The sequence below is a fragment of the Felis catus genome, chromosome A2 (genome assembly GCF_018350175.1).
Source record: "Felis catus isolate Fca126 chromosome A2, F.catus_Fca126_mat1.0, whole genome shotgun sequence".
Lineage (NCBI taxonomy): Eukaryota > Metazoa > Chordata > Mammalia > Carnivora > Felidae > Felis > Felis catus.
Window position 1 is genome coordinate 161,289,291 of NC_058369.1, and position 20,239 is coordinate 161,309,529.

The 20,239-nt window shown below is 47.2% G+C and overlaps 1 protein-coding gene across 5 annotated transcripts in view; it reads left to right on the forward strand.

Annotated features, from left to right (window-relative positions):
• Positions 1 to 20,239, forward strand: part of CNTNAP2 (contactin associated protein 2) — a 1,965,211-nt gene that overhangs the window by 1,825,013 nt on the left and 119,959 nt on the right. For 4 of the 5 annotated variants that reach the window (XM_045053281.1, XM_023250688.2, XM_045053284.1 and 1 more), the window contains one exon: positions 18,395 to 18,488. In XM_045053281.1, coding sequence (XP_044909216.1) covers positions 18,395 to 18,488 — 94 coding nt within the window. Of the gene's footprint in view, positions 1 to 1,172; positions 2,295 to 18,394; positions 18,489 to 20,239 lie in introns of those variants that run through there. The other variant, XM_045053282.1, reaches the window with a different exon arrangement.

A 20,239-nucleotide genomic window follows, 5' to 3' on the forward strand; every position in this document is an offset into this window, starting at 1 on the left:
CATTCAACACGAACTTGAGGACAAAGAGCGTCTTTTACCCTCAAGGGGCTTCTGTCCCAGGAGGAGAGAAGAGCTGTGTTCACAGTCATATCATTTCTGCAGAGAGGAGGAACCTAGTCTACCTCCTTCTCGTCCAGAAGAGACTTTAACGAGTTGGCCTCTCCAACAGCGTGCAAGTACGAGAAAGGCGATGTAGCAGCAGAGGGGAGTAGCAGTTGGGGGCCGGTAACAAGGACATGGCACGTAAGGGCAAGACTTCCCTTCGGGGAGGGTGTGGGTCTAAGCAGAGACCCCCGTGGACTGGGATTGCCACATTCAGAGGCCGTTACTAAGACATGAATAAAAAGGAGGATTTCTTGCCAAGCTCGTCCATTTTGTAGCACCGTGTTCTCCGGCAAGCGATGGAACTCTGTTTCCTCATCTGTGAAATGGGAATAAGGCCGCCTAGCTTAATGGGAGTGTGTGCATTCAATGAAAACCTCAAGCGTAGTCTGTCGTCCAGCAAGTGCTTCCTTCCCAGTTCCCTCCTCTTTCTTAAAAGCAAAACTCGTAAGAAAGCACCTGTCAGGTCATTATCAACAGGGCCTAGAGGATCAAGGCTCCCGTTCTGGTTTGCAGTTCAACCCGGGGAGTAAGTACGAGTGTTCCCAGTGGGCACATGTGCTTCTGCCTCCGTGAGCCACAGTCCAGCAGAAAAGGCCATCAGTCACACAGACACGAACCAAGGGCCAATTGAAGCCTAAGCTCCCGCGGAGGAAGCTCAGAAAAGGGGGGAAACTGATCATCCCGGGAGTGGGAGGGAGTAGATCAGAGGAGACTCACAAAGGTATCTGAGCTGTTCCTTCAAGGTTTCCGGGGGGCGGGGGGAAGGGGGTACACAGGGACCACATTATCTTATTTTCTACTGCAGGGATTCAGTATTTGCTCTTTTGCAATCCATAAAAGTTACACAGAGGAAGGGGGAAAAAAAAAATGGTGAGTTCAACCCATCCAGCTCATCTGATCTGAAACAGAAAAAGACTCATAATGAATATGTCAACACTTTCAAGTTTTTCATTTCTTCTCCAAAGCAATTTCATCTGCAAATGAATTATGCACTCCGGGGCTAGACAGGACCTCCACTCCTGCGCTCCAGAAAAAAATGTGTTTACTTCGCTTTCCATTTCTTACAGCTCAGCGGGAAAGCGGTTGCAATGCAATTTCTGAGGTGGTGTAGGGCTTGCGATGTCAGTCTTCTCTCCTTCTCCAGAACGCAGCAACGCCTGTCAACCCAAGGCTGGAGGAGACTTCGTCTCCCTCCCCCACCAAGCCCACCGAGTACATAAATCATCCCCCAAGAAAGAAGATGCGGTTCCTGGATTTCTCTTTTGTCTGGCGGGCCGACTCAAGTCCGGTCTGGGAGGCATCGTATTGTTGCATCCGTCTGCAGGGCGCCGAAATCACTCTCCAGGATTGTGATTCTCGAAGCTACTTTTCAGTACAATAGGCTGAGCTAGTTGTTTCCCCGTGCACGGGTCGCAGGTCTTTATCTCCCGGAAGTGTGTCTCCTTTCTGAAAAACAAATGCATCCCGCCATGCGGTCTGAGGTTCCCAAGAGCTCCGCGGCGGCCGCCCCCGGGCTCAGGAGAGCGAAGAGAGCCCCCCGGGGCGTGAGCGGAAGATTTTGGTGGACGGTGGGGCCTGCCGCGGGCGCTGAGCCTGTGTTAAGATGCCCTCTAGCGGTCATGAGCCATAACCAGTGCTGAACTTGGGGAAGGAGCTCGGAGGCCAGTTTCTACAAAGGCTCCAGCGTCCTGGGTGCGAGCGCGGGTCATTCGTCTCTGCTATGAAATCCCGGATGGCAGCGGTGTTGCTCCCACCAACGGAAGCGTGCCGTCGTGTTCAGAGGGTACAGCCCAGGGATTTTGCTCCTGTTTGCACCATGTCACGGCTGTGCCCCTGAGCCTCTGACCCTGGAGAGGCCCAGGAGGGGTTTGCTGAGTGACTGAGCGTACGAATGAGCCGAGTGTGTAAGGAACAAGGGTTGTGAGCCCCACCGTGCGCCCGGTTGATTCTTCTTATTTCTGGGGCGTGTCTGATGCGCATTCTCCCCTCGGCCGCCACGTGATGGACAGAAAGAACCAGCCAGCGCCCATCCTAACGTGTCTGACACGAAAAACTCTGCTCCAATGTTGGAGGGGACGGCAGCATAGAAACTTGGTGGGTAGAGAGGGTCCCGGCCGGTAGTTCACAAGTGAAGGTCAAGGAAGGGCATCAAAAAGGAAGGAGAAGCAGGGCGCCTGGGTGGCTCAGTCGGTTGGGCATCCACCTTGGGCTCATCTCATGGTTCGTGAGTTCGAGCCCCGCGTGGGGCCCTGTGCTGACAGCTCAGGGCCTGGAGCCTGCTTCGGATTCTGTGTCTCCCTCCCTCTCTCTGCCCCTCCCCAACTTGTGCTCTATGTCTCTCAAAAAACTAAATAAATGTAAAAAAAAATTTTTTTTAAAGGAAGTAGAAGCAGGAGAAGGAATATTCTCTTCATCCCACTGAGCAAAAGGCTGCCTCTCAGTCGAGCGTCCCTCCTGAAGCTGTCACCCAGGGCCACCAGCAGAAGTCAAACTGTGAGAGCAGACAGTAGAAATGAGCCCATCTACCAGCCCGGCTCCTGATATCCCCGGGGAAATGACATCAGAATCCGGATATTTCGGGCGCGTGGCTTCCATCCTGAGCTTGTGGGTTTAACCCCTGTAGCCGAACGCTACGAATGCAGAGTGGGGAGCAGTGGGGAGCAGCAGAGGAAGAGTTGACACGTTCCTGTGGCCTCCAGCATCTGCACCAGCTCTGAAAACCTGTCTTGCTCCCAGAGATGGAGGCCAAGGGGGCTGGGGTCTTATCAGTCAGAAGATCCATAAACGGAGATGTAGTAAAAATGGGGGGAGGGGCGGACAGACGGCGGAAGCGACACTGGGGTGACCCTGCTCTCCACTCCTTCCCAATGTTCTGTGCCCACACCGGGGGCATCGTGCCAGGCTAGCCTTGCGATGGCACAGGGTCCAGGCCGGCACAGGGGAGAAGCTTCGACTTTGAATCCCACAGACCTCTGGGCTGTACCTCTTAGGATCTGCATCCTCATAGGCATCGCAACTTACTCCCGGTACCTCAGTGGCCTCCACTGAGGTACAGAGTATCAGCCCACAGTGTTGTTAGCAGATTCAGTGAGATGATACGTGTAAACTACCTCACGTGGGCTCTGACCTAGAGCCGACCTTCAAGAAATGTTAGATGCCGCCTTGATGATGGGGACACCGAGGAGGAAGAGGAAAGCTGAGAATCACGTCGGTCCGCTTTGTTATAGCTTTCTCACACACACATACACACACGCATGACACGGGGAACTAGGTCACGGGAGGGGCAAATTCTCTTCTCACACATCACACGTGAGCCCCTTGTCTTTTCTCTGCCCCGTTCCTCCCCACCTCTGCTAACTCTCCCATCCCTCCCCACTTTCTACTCCTTGGAACAGCCTCCAAACATAGCATTAGAAGACATTAGTGTTTCCAGAAAGCTGAGCTCTCCTGCCTTCTGTAAGCCGGCAGACTGAGCACCAGACCCGTAGCATTTACCCCACATTCTGAAGTCCCTCTGTACGTACGTAAAGATTTTCTTCATGCCCCTTCCCACTCTTTCACCTGGAACAGAGTTTGAAGGATGTGGTGATCAGTCCTCTGATAATGCCAATTTTTAGACTCCATCCTGAATATCGCTATTGCTGCCAAAACCTACCGGCAAAGTAATATCGATGCAGCCTCCGTACTGAAAAGGATGTGTTTACTGAGTTGTTTTTTTTTTTAATATCAAGGACTTTAGCTATATTACAGTTAAAATCAATAGAAATGTAACCTTTTCAACCACTGAAAATGAGTTCATTTTTATTATTAGTCTTTTTCTGCCATTACAGTGTCATGATTACCAAAGGAACCAGGTCAACTTAAGCTTTATTGAAAGACCATTAGAGAAACAAACTCAAACTCATTTAAATACTGAAGCCACTGCATTAAAAGGATCAATAAAGTCGGAGCACCTGAGGTTGCTTTACTTAAACACCCCACATATGAGAATCATTCCATAATCACAATTTGAGCAAAGCTATAAACCTACCAGACCATCCAATAAATAAGAAAACGCTGTTTCATTGCATATGTTTAGAATGGTAAAGCCCTTAACATTAGTCTGATTACACATACAGCATTTAAATTTTCTCTCAGTATTTGAAAACATCACCTGGCAAAGAATCATTGCTCGACGAATGCCATTTACTTAGGAAAGCCATTCGCTCCCTGGGTCAGGAGAATGACAATGATAGAAAACACCATTTTATTTCTTTAAAAATAACAAACACAGAGTTAGCTAGATGGAAAGGGAGTCTTAGCCTTGCAGGGAGTCAGGAAATTCTCTTTCAAACAACACTTAGCATGGTATCTTGCACAAGGTAATGTGTATTAAATTGAATATTTATGACTGATGCCATGGACTTGGATTAGACCCAAAGCTCGTGGTGCCTCAGTTTCCCCATATGTAAGTGTGATAACACCTTTCCATACCTCCTTCCCTAGATACTAGAACAAAGACAAATATCACCATCCTCTTCAAGTTCCTCCTCAGAAACCACAATGTACGTTGCAAACTTGAGTAGTAGTGTTTGGTTAGGATGATTTTAGAATGAAAATGGTTCCTGATGGCATATTGTGTCTAACCTGTGACACAACCTGGGATCACCACCTGTCCCTGCCTGACATCAGCAGATATGGGAAACATTCTCTTCTTCTTTATTTAAAAACCACCTATTAGGTTTTTCTAATTAAAAGCTTACGTGTATTTATTGTGAAATGTTCAGAAAAGAACAGAGAGGAAAGTTAAGTTTGCCCAAGAGCTCTGTGTAAAGTCAAGACCTCCATGTTTCCACAAAACCCATCTTGCCTACTCAAGGGCGTTGTTATGACATTTCTGTCTTCCTTCTCCCCTGATGATGGGCTCGTTCCCATCATCAAACAAACATGAGTATTTCTCTCCATTAAAACAAAGTCCCATCCGCAGGGCGCCTGGGTGGCTCAGTCAGTTAAGTTTCCACCTCTTGATCTCGGCTCAGATCATGATCCCGTGGTTTGTGGGATCGAGCCCCTTGTCAGGCTGTATGCTAACAGCGCAGAGCCTGCTTGGGATTCTGTCTGTCCCTCTCTCTGTCCCTCCCCCACCCCCACAAAAAATAAATAAACTTAAAAAAAAAAAGTTCTGTCCTGACCACACTCTCCTCATTTATTTATTTTTCTTGGCAATAAAACTGGAGATAGTGGTCTATTCTCACATTTCAGGTAAGCTTCTAACCATTCTGAGTCACCGTTATTGACGTGTGAATCGCATGCCATGCAATGTGCACACGTGAAGTACACCAGTTGAGGAGTTTTGATGTGCACACCCAGGTAACCAAGACCATGGCCAAAATAGAGAACATTTCCAACACCCTGGAAGGTGCCCTCACACCCCTTTGTTGTCGATCTCCTCCGAAACTGCTCCGAGCAACCACTCATCAGATTTCTATTTCCGTTTCTATAAAACCACGTGTTCATTTTACCTGTTCCATAATCTTATATCAATGGGACCATAGCATCTGTTATCTTTCATTTCTGGCTCCTTCTATTCGGTGTAAGGATTCTGAGATCCGTTCTTCTTATTGTATCTGTAGTTGTATTGTCATTGCTGGGAAGTATTGCATTTATGAATATACCATCATTTGTTTGTTCATTCACTGTTTGGTGAAAAATGGTGGATCATTTCCAGTTGGGGAATATTATGAACAAACCTGTTACGAACACTTGCATATATATGTATGCCATTTTTAAAAATTTCTCTGGGGTAAATATGGGAGTAGAGTTGACAGCTCTCTGGTACGTATTTGTTTAACTTGCTTTCTATTTTATGGGACCTCCAGCAAAACTAGAGGGTTCCAGTTGCCCCACATACTCACCAGCGCTTGCCATTGGCAGTCTTTTTAATTACATTTGAAGCAGGTGTGCAGGGCTACCTCACCTTGGCCTCAGTTCTCATGTCCCTTGTGACCACTGATGTTGAGCAACTTTTCACGTGCTCATTGACCATTGGCAAATCTTTCGTGAAGCGTCCGTTCACATCTCTTGTGCCTGAAAGATCTGCCTTCTTATTGCTGAGTTAGAAGAGGTTTTTACATGTTCTGTGTACAATTCCATTGGCAGATGTATGTATTGTGAATATTTTTTCTCCTGTTTTCTCTTATACCGATTCTCAGTCATGCTTTTGCCCACTGGCTAGAACTTCTCTCCTCAAGATGGCCGGTGACCTCCTCACTACTAAATCTAATTTTCAGTGCCCACATGTCTCCACCGTAGGGCAATATTCCACACAAGTGATCCCCTAACTTTTGGGACATTGCTGTGTTCTTGTTTCCTCCTACATCGCTGGGCTTGCTGCTTGGTCTCCTCTACTGGTTCCTCTCCCTCCTAACCTCCCTCAGTTGGCAAACTTCTGAGCTCAGCCTGTAGTCCTTTATTCTCTCCTGTTTTTATTCACCTTTTTGGTGGTTTCATCCCAAGTCACTCTCCCAATCCCAACCTCTTCCCGTGTTCCAGATTCACATACCACGCGGACATCACACACATCTAACCAACTACTAGACATCTAACAAACCTTCAAACTCAATATTTCCAAGTCTAACCCCCTTGGGGGCCGCCCACACACAACCTGCCTCATCTGTAGCCTTTCCAATGGGATTCGATGGCTACCCCATCCTTCCAGCTGCTCAGGTCTCAAACCTGGGAACATCACTGGAATATTACCCCCTTGTTCCCACACTTCACATCCAGAAAGTCAAAGGTCAGATTGTCTTGATCTTCAAAACATCCATATTCTGAGTGGTCTCACCCTTTGGAACTGAGCTCTGGTACCACCACCCACTTCTTGACAGACCCTCCATGAACACCCACGTGATCGGCAGTGTTTGGGTGAGGCATCTTTTCCCTGCCATGCTTGTTCTGAGCCTAAATTCAGCCCTTTGAATGTTCCATTGAATCTCTACCTTGTTTTTTTTAAGTAAGTCTGAATCTCATTCATTTTTGCCACAGCTTCTAAACTATTCATATATATTTTTAATCCTTGTCCTATTGTTAGCTTACCCTCTGCAAAGACTTCCAGAACCAAAATTCATACCTTAAGAACACAGTCCCCCACAAGACTGCCCTTGCTTCAGACATCAGCTGCAAGTTCAGGGGTCCCAGGCCACCCTCATTTCTGACCAACTGGCTACAAATTCACTAATTTCTCAGGCTCAACAGCTTGGTAGAATGACTCGTGGAACTCAGGAAGGTGCTCCATTTATGATAACAGTTTTATTATAAAGGGTGCATATTGGGACCATCCAAAGTGAGGGATGTGGAACATGAGATTTGAGAGGTCCCAAAGGAAAGCTTCCTTGTCCTCAGGACACGTCACCCTCCCTGCACCTTGATGTGACAACACAAGAGTATCGTATGTTGGGCTTCTGTGTGCAGAGGATCTTTCTGGTTTTATTATATAGGCTTGACTGATACATTCATTAGCCACCATATCAGACTCAGTCTCCAGCCTTTAATCGGATTGCCTTGATTCACAATTCCCATCAACCTTCCATCCCTGATGGAAATCCAATGTCCGCCCCCCTCCCCCCAGGATTTCCAGGGGTCCTCTCTGTCTCTAGTCTCTTCTATGGATGCTCTATCTGAGCCACAATACACCCACCAAAATGAAGCTCGCACCTTCTGTGGTATAGAAACATATACAGCGATTCAAAGCATATACTCCGCAGCAGCCCCCATTAGATGTCTCCCCACCATGAGCAGGAGGACACAGCATATTGAATGAAGTCTTGAACAACAGGCAGCTGAATGCTACACATTAGATATGGTGTCCTCAGCAGGCCCTTTACCCATCATCCCTCTGTAGTGCTTTCTCACATCCCTCACCCCACTCGGTGCTGGGCTCTCTTCTCTCTGATTCCTTCCCCCTGGCTCCCTGCCTCCTTCCTCACCCATCTCCAGGTCTCCCCACCACTATGTTCAACAAGAAGTCAACTCTTCCCAAGACAGGGTCCAAACTTCTAGGACCAGATCAGTCAGGTGCTCGGCAGACATAAAACATCGAATTTTCCCTCCTAGTAAAGAAATTGTAGCTACAGGTAACTACAATAAGTTGGGGGAGATGTAACATCAGAATAAAAATAAGTGAATAAACTAACCTCAGCCATGCTTGGCTCAAATCCAGACTTTACCCCCTGGCATTTAAAGCCCTGGATAATCTAGTGTCCCTTTGCTACCTTCCATTGTCATTTACCATTTCTCTCCAGAACACACCCTAAGAACCAGTGAGGCTGGTTACCTCAGTACCCCCTAGCGATGCATGCTTCCTTCAAAATGCCTCCACTCTGCAAAGTTCAGTATTAAACCATGATGGCAGTTATTCTCAGTACCAGACATCTTAGAATTTGGGTAATACTTTATACTCAGTTTTCGTATATTGTTTTATACTATTACTCCCTGATTATTTTATCAGTCTTATTTCCAAAACAGGAGTAGAAACACCTTGAACCCAGCTGGGCACATCTCTATGTACATCTTCAGCTTTGCTCCAGACCCACTTCACAAGGTGGCTGGTCAATAAAATCGCATGAAAAGTCCTTGCCTAGCGTTAGAAGGTATTAGAAGCCCTGTCATTTACAGAGAGATCACTGCTAGAAGGAGATATGGTCAGGGGGTGACTTGAGCCCTCTGCCCAGGGTCTCCCTCTTCCCACAGGGAAGCCCCCCTCAGTGTCAGGTCACCCTGTGGTAATCATTCGTCCATGCCCTGGATAGCCTATGGGATTGGTGCACCACTGGACAGGGGTAACCTTCTTAAGTAGTTCACACTGATAGATGCCTCCAGCTGGTGCAGCCAACCTGCTCACTTCTAAAAGATTTGACCAATTGTATCCTTCTGTGAAGGGCTTATCTTCAAATAAAGTCCTTGTATCTGGACCAGTCACCGTGAGGGCGCCATGTTGAGGACTTGACAATCAGAGAAGCCATCCACTTCCACACAGACCAGTCCCCAACTCAGCAGATAAACAACGTGACACCAGTAACATCAGACACACCAGACTATAACAGTTCCACTCTTCATAGATTCATGAGACAGAGGTTTCCTAATACATCATTTTTATTGATGGCCTCATTAACACTCCCCCATATGACTCGCCCGGAATTCACCAGGAGCCAAATTTCAACAACCCCTGAAAACGCATGCTTGACAAATTGAGATCACAGGGGCTAAAAAAAAGACTAAAATAGAAATGGCCTCAATCACATTTGTCGTGTCTACATCGCTTCTCATAATTGTTCTCGTTCTTGTTTTGTTATCGTTTTCACTTAATTGAAAATGTTTGCCACTGCATTATATACTTTCAGCAACACGTCAAGACCTGTTTTCATAACTGACCATTTCTAATTTTGTTTTTCCTCCTCTTCTTTGTCTTCTCCCTTTTACCACCCATTTATTTGCTTTTCCTTATTCCTGGAAAGTCATTGTATAATCTACTAAAATGTGTTTGGCCGTGAGCCCTTCAGGAAAATATGCCGTATGAAATGATTTAATTGATGCTGATTATGTAAATTATTGTCAAACCTACCCACTACGTGTAATGGTTAAATTGACCAGTTACTGAAGTGATTTTAAATATGAAGTTATATAAGGGCGCCTGGGTGGCTCAGTCAGTTGAGTGCTGACTTCAGCTCAGGTCATGATCTCATGTTTCGTGGGTTCAAGTCCTGCATCGGGTTCTGTGCTGACAGCTCGGAGCCTGGAGCCTGCTTGGGATTCTGCGTCTCCCTCTCTCTCTCTGCCTCTACCCTTTTCGCGCTCTCTCAAAAATAAAATAAACATTAAAAAAAATTAATATGAAATTGTTTAAAAACCATGAGCTATGCTCATCCTAGATCTCTAAGAAGAAACTTGGAGGCATAATTACTAGAGATTAGTTCAGATATGAATTTTTAAAGCCTTACCTTTATCTTCTGAATTCTCATGTGCAAGTCAAAACACAAACCTAGATATGTTTTACCAGATTCTTTAAAAACAACTGTAGAGTGTTTGGGTCATTCCTACCCTAAAAATCTTTAAAACGAATGCTGTTAAAGAAATGCTGTATCAGCTCTGAAATAAGAATTACTCTTCTCATTCACTTAGACTTATAAAATCCGTACAGATTTACTGATACAAAACCAGTATGTTGGTTTGTTTGTTTATTTTTAACAATTTATGCTTTAAATAGTATTCGGTGTTTTTCCAGTAGGTGGAGTGTTAGGCTAGGGGAAGCAGAGCAACATTTGAAAGCTTTTTTTTTTCCTTTTTACAATTTTGAGGAATTTTTGATATAAAACATAAATCACCTAATGGATTCATTAATTCTTTTAATGCATCAATACCACAAAATTCCGGTTGCCCTGGATCTTATGAGGCAGAGATACTGCACTGATTACATTACCATAATAATGACAGCATAGTAACACCACCAGTAAATACTTATAATGCCTCTTGTCTTAAAATTGTTTATCAAGCCATCAGTGAAGCCTCCTGACGTCTCTGAGGGAGAAATAACGCACCCACACGGCAAAGAAAGATCTGTCTCTGAAATCCTTTGTCTCTTCAGCCTTAAACATTTCTGGAAGAGAACCTTCCCGTGAGTTTATTAATGTTGGCTCAAGGCTGATGCCGCCACTTGAGTCTGTGAACTTGGGCCAAATCACTAACTCTCCCCGGGACCTCCTCTACATGTGTGGGGAAAGAGGCGATACACAGCTGTCTTCAGGCCCCTCCCTCCTTAAAGTACCCCGACTGAACCTGACCTTTGTGTAAGCATTTCCTCCAGGCTGGATATTAGGAGCCAAATTTGCTGAGATATTTGAATACATATGGCAGAGACGGCCCTGGTTACGACGTGTGGGTCTTAGAATCGAATGTGAGCACCCTCTTCCCGGGCTCTTTCCACCCTCCGCCCTCACTAGGATTGGCTGCCATGGGGAATGTGCTAAACGACACCACATCGCTACGTCTGGGAGCGAAGTCATAGCAGCAATCTGCTCAGAGCCCCAGGGACCTGAGGGGCGCCTGGGTGGCTCAGTGCGTTAAGCGTCCGACTTCAGCTCAGGTCATGATCTCAAGGTTCTTGGGTGGGAGCCCCAAGTCGGGCTCACGGATCGTTCTGTGCTGACAGCTCAGAGCCCGGAGCCTGCTTCGGATTCTGTCTCTCTCAAAGATAAAGAAACATTAAAAATTAAAAATTTAAAAAAAAAAAGCCCCAGGGACCTGGGAAAACACTGCTTCTCGGGCCCATAGTAACAAGACATGTTCAGAGAAACCTGAAGTAATATCTGGCCCAACCTCCCTGTTTTATGAAGGAAGAAACACCTCGGGAGTGTTTGTGACACGTTGAGCAGCATTGCCAGGAGCTGACTCCCAGCCCTGTTCCTGCTCCTGCAAAACACCCCTCCCCTCTCACAGTGGAAATCTGGAAGAGACCCTCACAAGGAGAGCAAGGTTCCCAGCCCCTGCCACCCTCCAAAGAAGAGAAACGAGGTCCTAGCAACCCAGGTGTTGGAGGGGGCGGGGCGGTAACAAGAGAAAAGGGGTGAAGACCAGCCACTTACCCTCCTCATGTTGGGAGAGAGCCCCCAGCCCCCATATACAAGGCCTTTCCCATTCTAGAAAGACTTGGGGCTGGTGGATTCAGCTGGATCTTTCCTCGCTGTGGAGGCAAAGTCTCCTTTGCTTTGTCTTGGAGTTAGAAGGATCCCAGAGCCAGATGCGGGCTTCAGAGAAGGGGCTACGGAGACGGTGTTTGAGCCCAGCTCATCAGGGCCCCGTGCTGAGGCATCGGGCTAGAAAAAAGCCAGTGGTCAGATACTGAATCCCAGAATAAGGAATCATTCATTGTCTTTGGCGAAGGGAGAATAGAAGGTCGTGCCAGGCAAATATCACGCACAAGCACATACAAAGTCCTGATGAAGCATGCGTGAGAGGGCTTAGTGGGTCCAGAGGACTGGGAGAGGTTGAGTAGGGTCAGAGCAGAGAGGCAACAGGGAGGGGAGAACGCTCCGCTGTCCCCTCCCTTCGTTCTAGGAAGATGCCACCTTCCCCTCTGATCTTGTCCTGAAGAGGCAAAGGCTCCCCGGCTTGTGTTTCTGCAGGTAGCTGAGTTATTCAGTTAACTCCCCATTCGTGGAGGCCACATAACACACTGGGGCAGCTCCATTACAGACCTTCATCACTAACCCAGTTCTAAAAGCTGGACTGTTTCCCACGTATCCCACGGTTCGGTTACAGAGGAGAGTGCTTCTGGCCTCTTTCCTCCCTGTACGTATCTCTGTAAGTGAGGCTTATGAGCTTTTTAGGCCAAAGTCGAACTAAGGTAGAATGCAGTGTGCCCTCTCACTGGGTCTACACCCCAAATGGCCACCTACTGTCTGCATTGCTGGTCACTTTTGGAATCGGAGTGACGGTCACATGGCCTGACAGTATAGGCTGGGAGAGGCTGGCACCCTGGCCCCCACAATGAAGCATTTGTTTGTGGTCCTGGGAATGTGCTACACTGACTGGTGGGCCAGCGTCCAGTCCCAGAGGCCCTCGGAGTAGTGGGAAGGGAACCAAAGCGTAAAGATTCCGAGTCACAGATCAGCTATCAACCCGTCTCCTTCTGTGTAGTCTTCAAGGATGCAGTCAGGCGTATGCACCCAAACCTGATGGCCGCAAAGTTCTGTGAGGCCTTCCGTCACTGGGTCGTTCATAGAGCTTTCCAAGAAGAACCGAATTCTAATGGAAGTAAAAAAACTAGGGTTCCCATGCCTTAAACACACACACACACACACACACACACAGATATAGACACATCAGTGTGGCTCAGCCAGTGACGACTCCTTTAATAAATGTTAAACGAGCACTTGAGATGATACAGGCCCACTCTATGTGGGTCCTAAAAGGGCCAGGAGGTTTACCAGATAAATCCACAGAAAAGAAGCAGCCACGAGTCCAAAGGCGAGGTGCCGTCCTGGGCTCTGACATCCCGTGTGTTCCCTCTGCCTGTTCAGCCCCCTGCTCAAGGTTTCCCAAGCTGCAACAGGCCAGGCGCTAGCTCCCGGGGAGGGAGAGGTGAAAGGGCTTGTCCCCTGTCCTCATAGAGTCACCTTCTAGCCAGGGGACAGGAGGGGACAGGCTGCAGCCCTGTAGCTGGTGGGAGACCCACGAAAACCCCACTTTGCTGACTCCTACTCTCATGTAAGTTTACTGTGTCCTCTCCATTAATGAGAACGAGGTGGCTTGGGGTCAGGAAGAGTCTCTTAAGTCAATGAACCCTTGGTGCCGGGGCTGAGTACTGCTCTTCCCGGTTCTCGGCCAGTTGTCAGTTGTGAACGGCCCGCAGGGACCCGTCTGCGGGCCCCCCAGTGGGAGAAGGTTAAGATGGGAGAGAAAGGGACAGTGTCTTCTCTTCATACTCCTTCTCCTGTGACACCCACGGGGGTTCAGGTGGGGAGGAGGGGGATGATTCGGGGATGAGACGAGCCGATCATTGGTGTCACCCCTGATGTCTATTTGCACTGACCTTTCCTTGTGGTCAGGCTTGAGCTTCAGCGCGGAATAAAAACCTCCATCAAGATGGTGTGTCCTGAATTCGGTGTGTCTGAGCTAACTCCACGTGTTACCAAAAACTAAGGGTTAGGAAAGGAGGCGCGACATCCGGGGCCCTGGTCCAGGGTGTGGCTTCCTCTCGGGTGGAGCCAGCCATCCGTCCCCGTGGTGGCACCTCATCCACGCCGCTTCAGTCTTTCTTCTCTGTCCCTTCCCTGCCTCCGCCGCTTCACCCCCAAGACGCGAGCAAGGCCGAGGAAACTCCTTCACACGATGGCTTAAACATGCAAATGAACCGAAATTGTAAAATCATACCTGAATGAACATTAAAGCTCGCAGCTCAGCACGTAGGACAGGAGCCCCAGCCCGAATCAGTATAATGGTAAATGTTGAACCAATTAGTGCTTCCTTAAGGTCACCCCGGGGCACACGGAGTCACAGTCCTTAATCTTAATGAGCCTCCATTACACAATCTCTTATTGCCTCTTAACTGCCCAGGAAAATGACCACCAGCTAAACGTACAGCAGAATCGTTCACTTGGACCCCAAAGAAATTACCTTGAAATTATTACACTTACCCATGGCCAATGCACCAGGGCTCCTGGGAAAAGAGGCGGCCAGCTACCTGGCAATACCGAGCGAAGTGATATCGTTTGACATGGCCTTGGGCTTTTCGGGTCCAGCCTTTCTTGCCTTATCTGATGTAATAATGCATTTCCTCTCTCAAATGTCAATATTTAAAATGCCGTTGATCCTCCCCCTCCCCTAGCGGACGTGGCTGGGCTAATTCTGGAGACGGTCGCTTGTAGCTCACAGTTCGGTCTCCAGCTAGAAGGCTAACTCTGCCGCTTACTCTCTTTCTGCTTGGGATGCTTTCCGTCTCACCGAAGAACAGGACGCCTATCCCACGTCTAGTCGATAAGATGCGTACAGCCTGGCGAGCCTTGCATACAGTCGTGGCTCAATACATGCTTCCCCCTTTCCTGGTGGAGCTGTCTGGGCCCAGTCAGGAGACCGAAACCACACAGTGGGTTACGCGTGGGGTTTTTGATATAAGCGTTGACTACGGTAAAGGGAAACTGCACGATCGAAGGGAACGCCAGGAGCATTTCGTAGAGGCTCCCCGCCTCCATCCCGCAGAGCTGAGGGGCGGTGGAGGGTCTCAGATGTCGTTGGAGAAGATCATTCAGCCCTTCGGAGAGCAGGAAGGGCCTGGTCTGGCCAGCCTGGAGCTGCTTCCTGCCAAGCAGCAGGCCACGGTCTGGAGTGCAGGTGCCTGTCAGGCTGCGGTGCGTGCAGTGGGAGACAGAAGGCCTTTGGAGCATGTGGGCCACGGGGGGATGGCGCAGGGCCTCTTATTGTCACCTCCGGAGGGCTGGTCACCAGGCTGCACCGTCGCAGAGGCATCACTCTGTGGGCCCGCGGCTCGACAGACTCCACTTCCTTGACGAAGTAAGACTTAGGAGTATTCGGGACATTCGTAGATAAGTCAGAACCAGGCAGGGTCGCTGTCACTTCGGATGACAGAATCAAGATTCGAAACCTTTTGCTTCAACACAAAAGAGAAAAAAAAACACTGCATATAAATACAGCTAAAATTTAGGTTTGGGTTCAGGTTCTTAACCGCGTACGTATAGGAAGGGGGTAAAGTCGAAAGGAACCTATGGAGACAAGCCAGGAATTTTATTTTACTATGAGCTCAATCCAAGTGATATTAAAGGGCTGCTAAAAAGCCACGTCTGTCTGGTCTGGAGCCATAGAAACGGTTCAAGAAGGTAATTCTACGGGATGGGTCAGGCCACATCTGAGGACTGATTTCACTCCGTGTGCACTTTATCTTTTTTTTTTATTTATTTTTAACCTTTATTCATTTTTGAGACATGAGAGAGACAGAGCGTGAGGTGGGGCGGGGCAGAGAAAGAGACACAGAATCCAAAGCAGGCTCCAGGCTCTGAGCTGTCAGCACAGAGCCCGATGTGGGGCTTGAACTCACGGACCATGAGATCATGACCTGAGCCGAAGTCGGACACCTAACCGACTGAGCCACCCAGGCGCCCCTGTGTCTACTACTTTAAGAGTTATATTAACATATATCAACACATTTTTATTGAGGACCTACTATGTGCTTGGCAGTGTACAGGGCCAAAAGACAAAAGAAATCTAAAAGTCTAAACATCAAAATTTGATAGTTTTTAAGATTATGCACAGTATATTCATAAAATGGAATACCAGTCCTTCCTGACAAGTGATTTAGTTGTAGATTTATTGACGTGGAATTTCATAATACATCTTTAAGTAATGAAAAGTAAATACAAAGCAATATGCATAGTTGGGTTCCATCCAATTTTTGGGAAAAAATCAAAGCTATAAACATTAACAAACTGACTTGATAAAAACATTATCACCAGGTGGGTTTTTTTTCCTGCAAATCTATACTATTATTTTCTCTATAATGAACGTATATTGTTTGTATCCATCTTTAAGTTCTTTGGCAAGACAGATAAAAATATAAGAAGTATTTAGGGGAAGATCATCGCTGTGAAGCATGTAGGGTAGCCGCTTATGTTGGCTTTCCACGAGTATCTTTTTTGACCACAAAAAATTTCTGACCGGGGAAGTGGAGGGAAGGACCGCAGCAGTTACCTATATTTGCCGCCAGATGGCGCCAAAGCAGCTGGCTAATATTTAGCAGCCGGCAGAGCAACTTGATGAGATTTCAAGGATCTTAAGATTCTCTGGCCAGAATAAGTGTTTTGTGAGCGATGCACTTCAAATTACAGAAAACTTTTCAGAATTAGAGCTGAGCATGCCAGCGTTTGCTTTGCCAGTGTTTGCTGGAGCTCTGTTACGGTGCCTGCAGTTCCCATGCACGGTAACTTACTATACTCTACCAGCTCTGCAGGTCAGCCTTCCCCAGATTCCTGAGATGCGATGAGTCTTTGAACCCCGGCTTTTCAATAAGCCCTGCGTCTCTAGTAAGCAGTCTCAGGAGTCAGGTGTAGATCATTCCCCAAAGAGGCTCATCCGCCACGCGGCACGTGAGATGAGCTCACTTCCCAGCACCGTTGCTGCTGACAGCCTCACTTCCCGCAGCCTCAGCCCAGTTTTATCGGTGACCAAGGACCCGGGAGTGGGTCGTTTCTGGAGTCTGGAGGCTGCCTTCAGCAAGCCCCCCGTGTGCAGTTCCAGCAGCGCAGGGACGGTGGCGCCGTGTTTCCGCTCGTCTGCACCCTCCGCCTGCTTACCTTAGCGGGTACGAAACTCATCTCAGAAAAGCGAAAGGCTGCGAAAGAGATTTTTCACAGGTGGCTACAAAGAGGCGCAGAAAACCCTAGAGGCTCCCGGTGGGGGAAACAGAACTAGACGGTGTCAGTTGTAAGAAGACAGCTAAGGCAGGAAAAGCCATGTTGGGACACAGAGGACAGGAGACGTCCTCGTACTGGGAAATCCGCGTTTGCACTTGGTTCCCAGGAAATGTAACCAGGAACGGGCGTTGCTCCGACAGCCATGATCTGTAAGCTCTTTCCACCTGGTTCATTTTTCCCTTCCCTCCACTGCCAACTCCCCTCCCCTGGGAAAGAACGAGCCTTGCTGGAGCACATGTGTCTTTGTCCCCTCCAGGCTGTAATGTCCCTGCCCTGTCGGGGTATCGTCCTCATTTGATAAGCCAAAAAACTATATTTTACCCAACTTGGATGTCAACATTGAATATACATATTTATGTATATATATTCATATTCGAGTATACATACCAAAGATCAGCATTGGTCTGAAAGCTTATATGGTATGGAAAGGTGAATAAAACAGGACAATAAGCAGATCTTAAAGAAAATTCATTGTTGTAGCATTTTCTATCTCAGAAGTCAATACTGGAGATTAGATCAAGTAGATTTTACTCTATTGAAATGAGCAAGGGGGTTGCCTGGGTGGTTCGGTTGGTGAAGTGTCCAACTCTTTTTTTTCTTTTTAAGTTTATTTATTTATTTTAAGAGGGAGCGAGAGAGAGAATCCCAAGCAGGCTCTATACCACCAGTGCAGAGCTCGATGTAGGGCTCAAACTCACAAACCATGAGATCGTGACCTGAGCTGAAGTCAGATGCTTGCCCGATTGAGACACCTAGGCATCCCAAGTGTCCAGCTCTTGATTTCAGCTCAGGTCATGATCTCACGGTTCATGAGTTTGAGCCCCACACCGGGCTCTGTGCTGACAGTGCAGAGCCTGCTTGGGATTCTCTCTCTCTCTCTCTCTCTCTCTCTCTCTCTCTCTTTCTCTCTCTCTCTCTTTCTCTCTCTCTCTCTCTCTCTCTCTCTCTGCTCCTCCCTGCTTGCTCTCCATTTCTCTCCCAAAATAAATACAAATAAACTTTAAAAAAACACAGCAAATAAAACGAGCAAGGATCTTATCCAGCCGAAAATGTTCACAAATTCTTCACAGCAAATGTGCGCAAGTTGCAGAACAATTCATAAGGTGTCTTCACTTCCCAAGCTCAGATATTTTCAGATAACCCCAGAGAAGGAATAAATGGGCTTCCCATTTTCTCAGGCTGGTATTTCAGAGTCAGCACCTTCTGAAGTAAGATATCAGGACACCAGAGTTCGAAGAGTGATGTCATCCCCCCGCCCCCCCCCCCAGGAAGATTTGATTCCAGGGCAAGTTAGCCATTTCCTTCTAAAAGTGTCTCTTGTTTTCTCCCCACAGCTCGATCATTATCCTTCTGTGAGTTACCATCTGCCGAGTTCATCTGACACCCTGTTCAATTCTCCCAAGTCACTCTTTCTAGGAAAAGTTATAGGTAAGAATTCTGTGCTTTTGGTATAAACGTGCAGTAAGAATATGTTTGGTATAAGAATTATATTGGCTGGTGTGACTTTGGATTTTTTTTTAAGTGACTGGGTAAATTTCTTGTCATTGGGTTCCATCACCGATATTCTTCTTCTCGGTTTGGTTCGAGAGAAGGTGTGTTGTTTTTCTCAGTGATGCAGAAGAGAAGGTTTATCAGATGGTCTTGGGGGTAAATTGTTCAAGTGATACGTTCTAAAGCCACTACTTTGCCTTTGAAATACGCTGTGATCGGTGGTTGTGGACTATGTTGTCCGTGAAGGAAAAGGAGCCAGCGTCATTTGGGACATGACACAAACTGAAACACAAGTGAGGCTCAGTGCCTGTTCCCTGCTTCTTCATGTGAAATTTGCTCATGGGTTCGTTAAAGATCCGCACCTACTAACAGTATTTAATTTCTTCTTTGTCTGAGCACGTCAACGTGGTTCCGTCTTCCTCTCCCTCTGAGAGAGCTAGCTGAGATTATTTGCAAATTAGAAGGCCAGTGGGAATTGGAAAATTGTGCCAGAATACCCACCTTCTATGTGTGATCGTGAATCTGAGAGTCACTCTCGCCCTTTTCTTACCATAGATCAGCACTGTCTAGAGTAAAAAACAGGTGTGATTGGTTACATATTAAGTGATTGATGTACAATGTATATGTATACATATATACATATGTATATATATATACATATATACACACACACACATATATATACACATACATATATGTGTGTGTGTGTGTGTATATATATATATATATATATATATATTTTTTTTTTTTTTTTTTTTTTTACTATGAGAATGGATGTTGTGAACCAAGAATGGAAATGGTGGGTAATGCACAGGCCAAGGAGGAGGTGAGTTTGTGTCCAGAAAGTAGTAGGGATCAGAATGTCATTAATTGTAAAAAACACTCATTTTAAAAGATGAGGGCGGGGCAGATAATTAAGAGAACAGGTGACCCGACGTATAAGAAAAATAACAGTAATGTACGCTTACACAGGACTTACTACAAACCAAGATCCATCCTAAACACCTTAGATAGATGAACTCACTGAACCTTCACAGTGAGTCTGTGAGATCATCAAGATTGTTATTCAAGAGCATGCAAGATTGTCTCCATTTCACAGATGAGAAAAGCAAGGCACAGAGAGGTTAAATATCTTGCCCAAGACCGCCTACTTAGCAAAAGGTAGAGCCAAAACTTGAACCCAGGCAGGCAGATACATTGGCCTCACCCCCAACCCCTGTGCCACAGTCTCTGTGCGGGTTGACCGAGAAATGAAAAAAGGAAGAAGGTTTGGGCGGCAGAGGGTGAGTGGTTGAGGGACATGTCCCACGTCTTACGCCAGAATGTGGCCAAGAGCAAAAAATACTCCTGGACTCAGAAGCAGGAACGCAGCAGACAAGCAGAGCTGGGCTTGGGGCCCCCGAGGGAAAGGCTGTGTCCTCAGGAAAAGACAGGAGGGGTGGCATTTGCTCAGTCACCGGGTGGGAACAGAGGGAGGGCTGAAATTCACTGTGTGCTTTGTGCTAAACATCTCGTGTGTGTAAATGTGACGTTAAATGTCACAACCATCCAGTGAAGCCGGAGCTATGACTGTTAAACCCATCTGGAAGCGGAGAGGGCCAGCCGCCTGGTCAGCTTTACCTGGTCTGCGGTAAAGCAGGGTTTTCGAGGTAGGGCTCTCTTGACGAGAGCCTGTGGCCTTAAGCAGA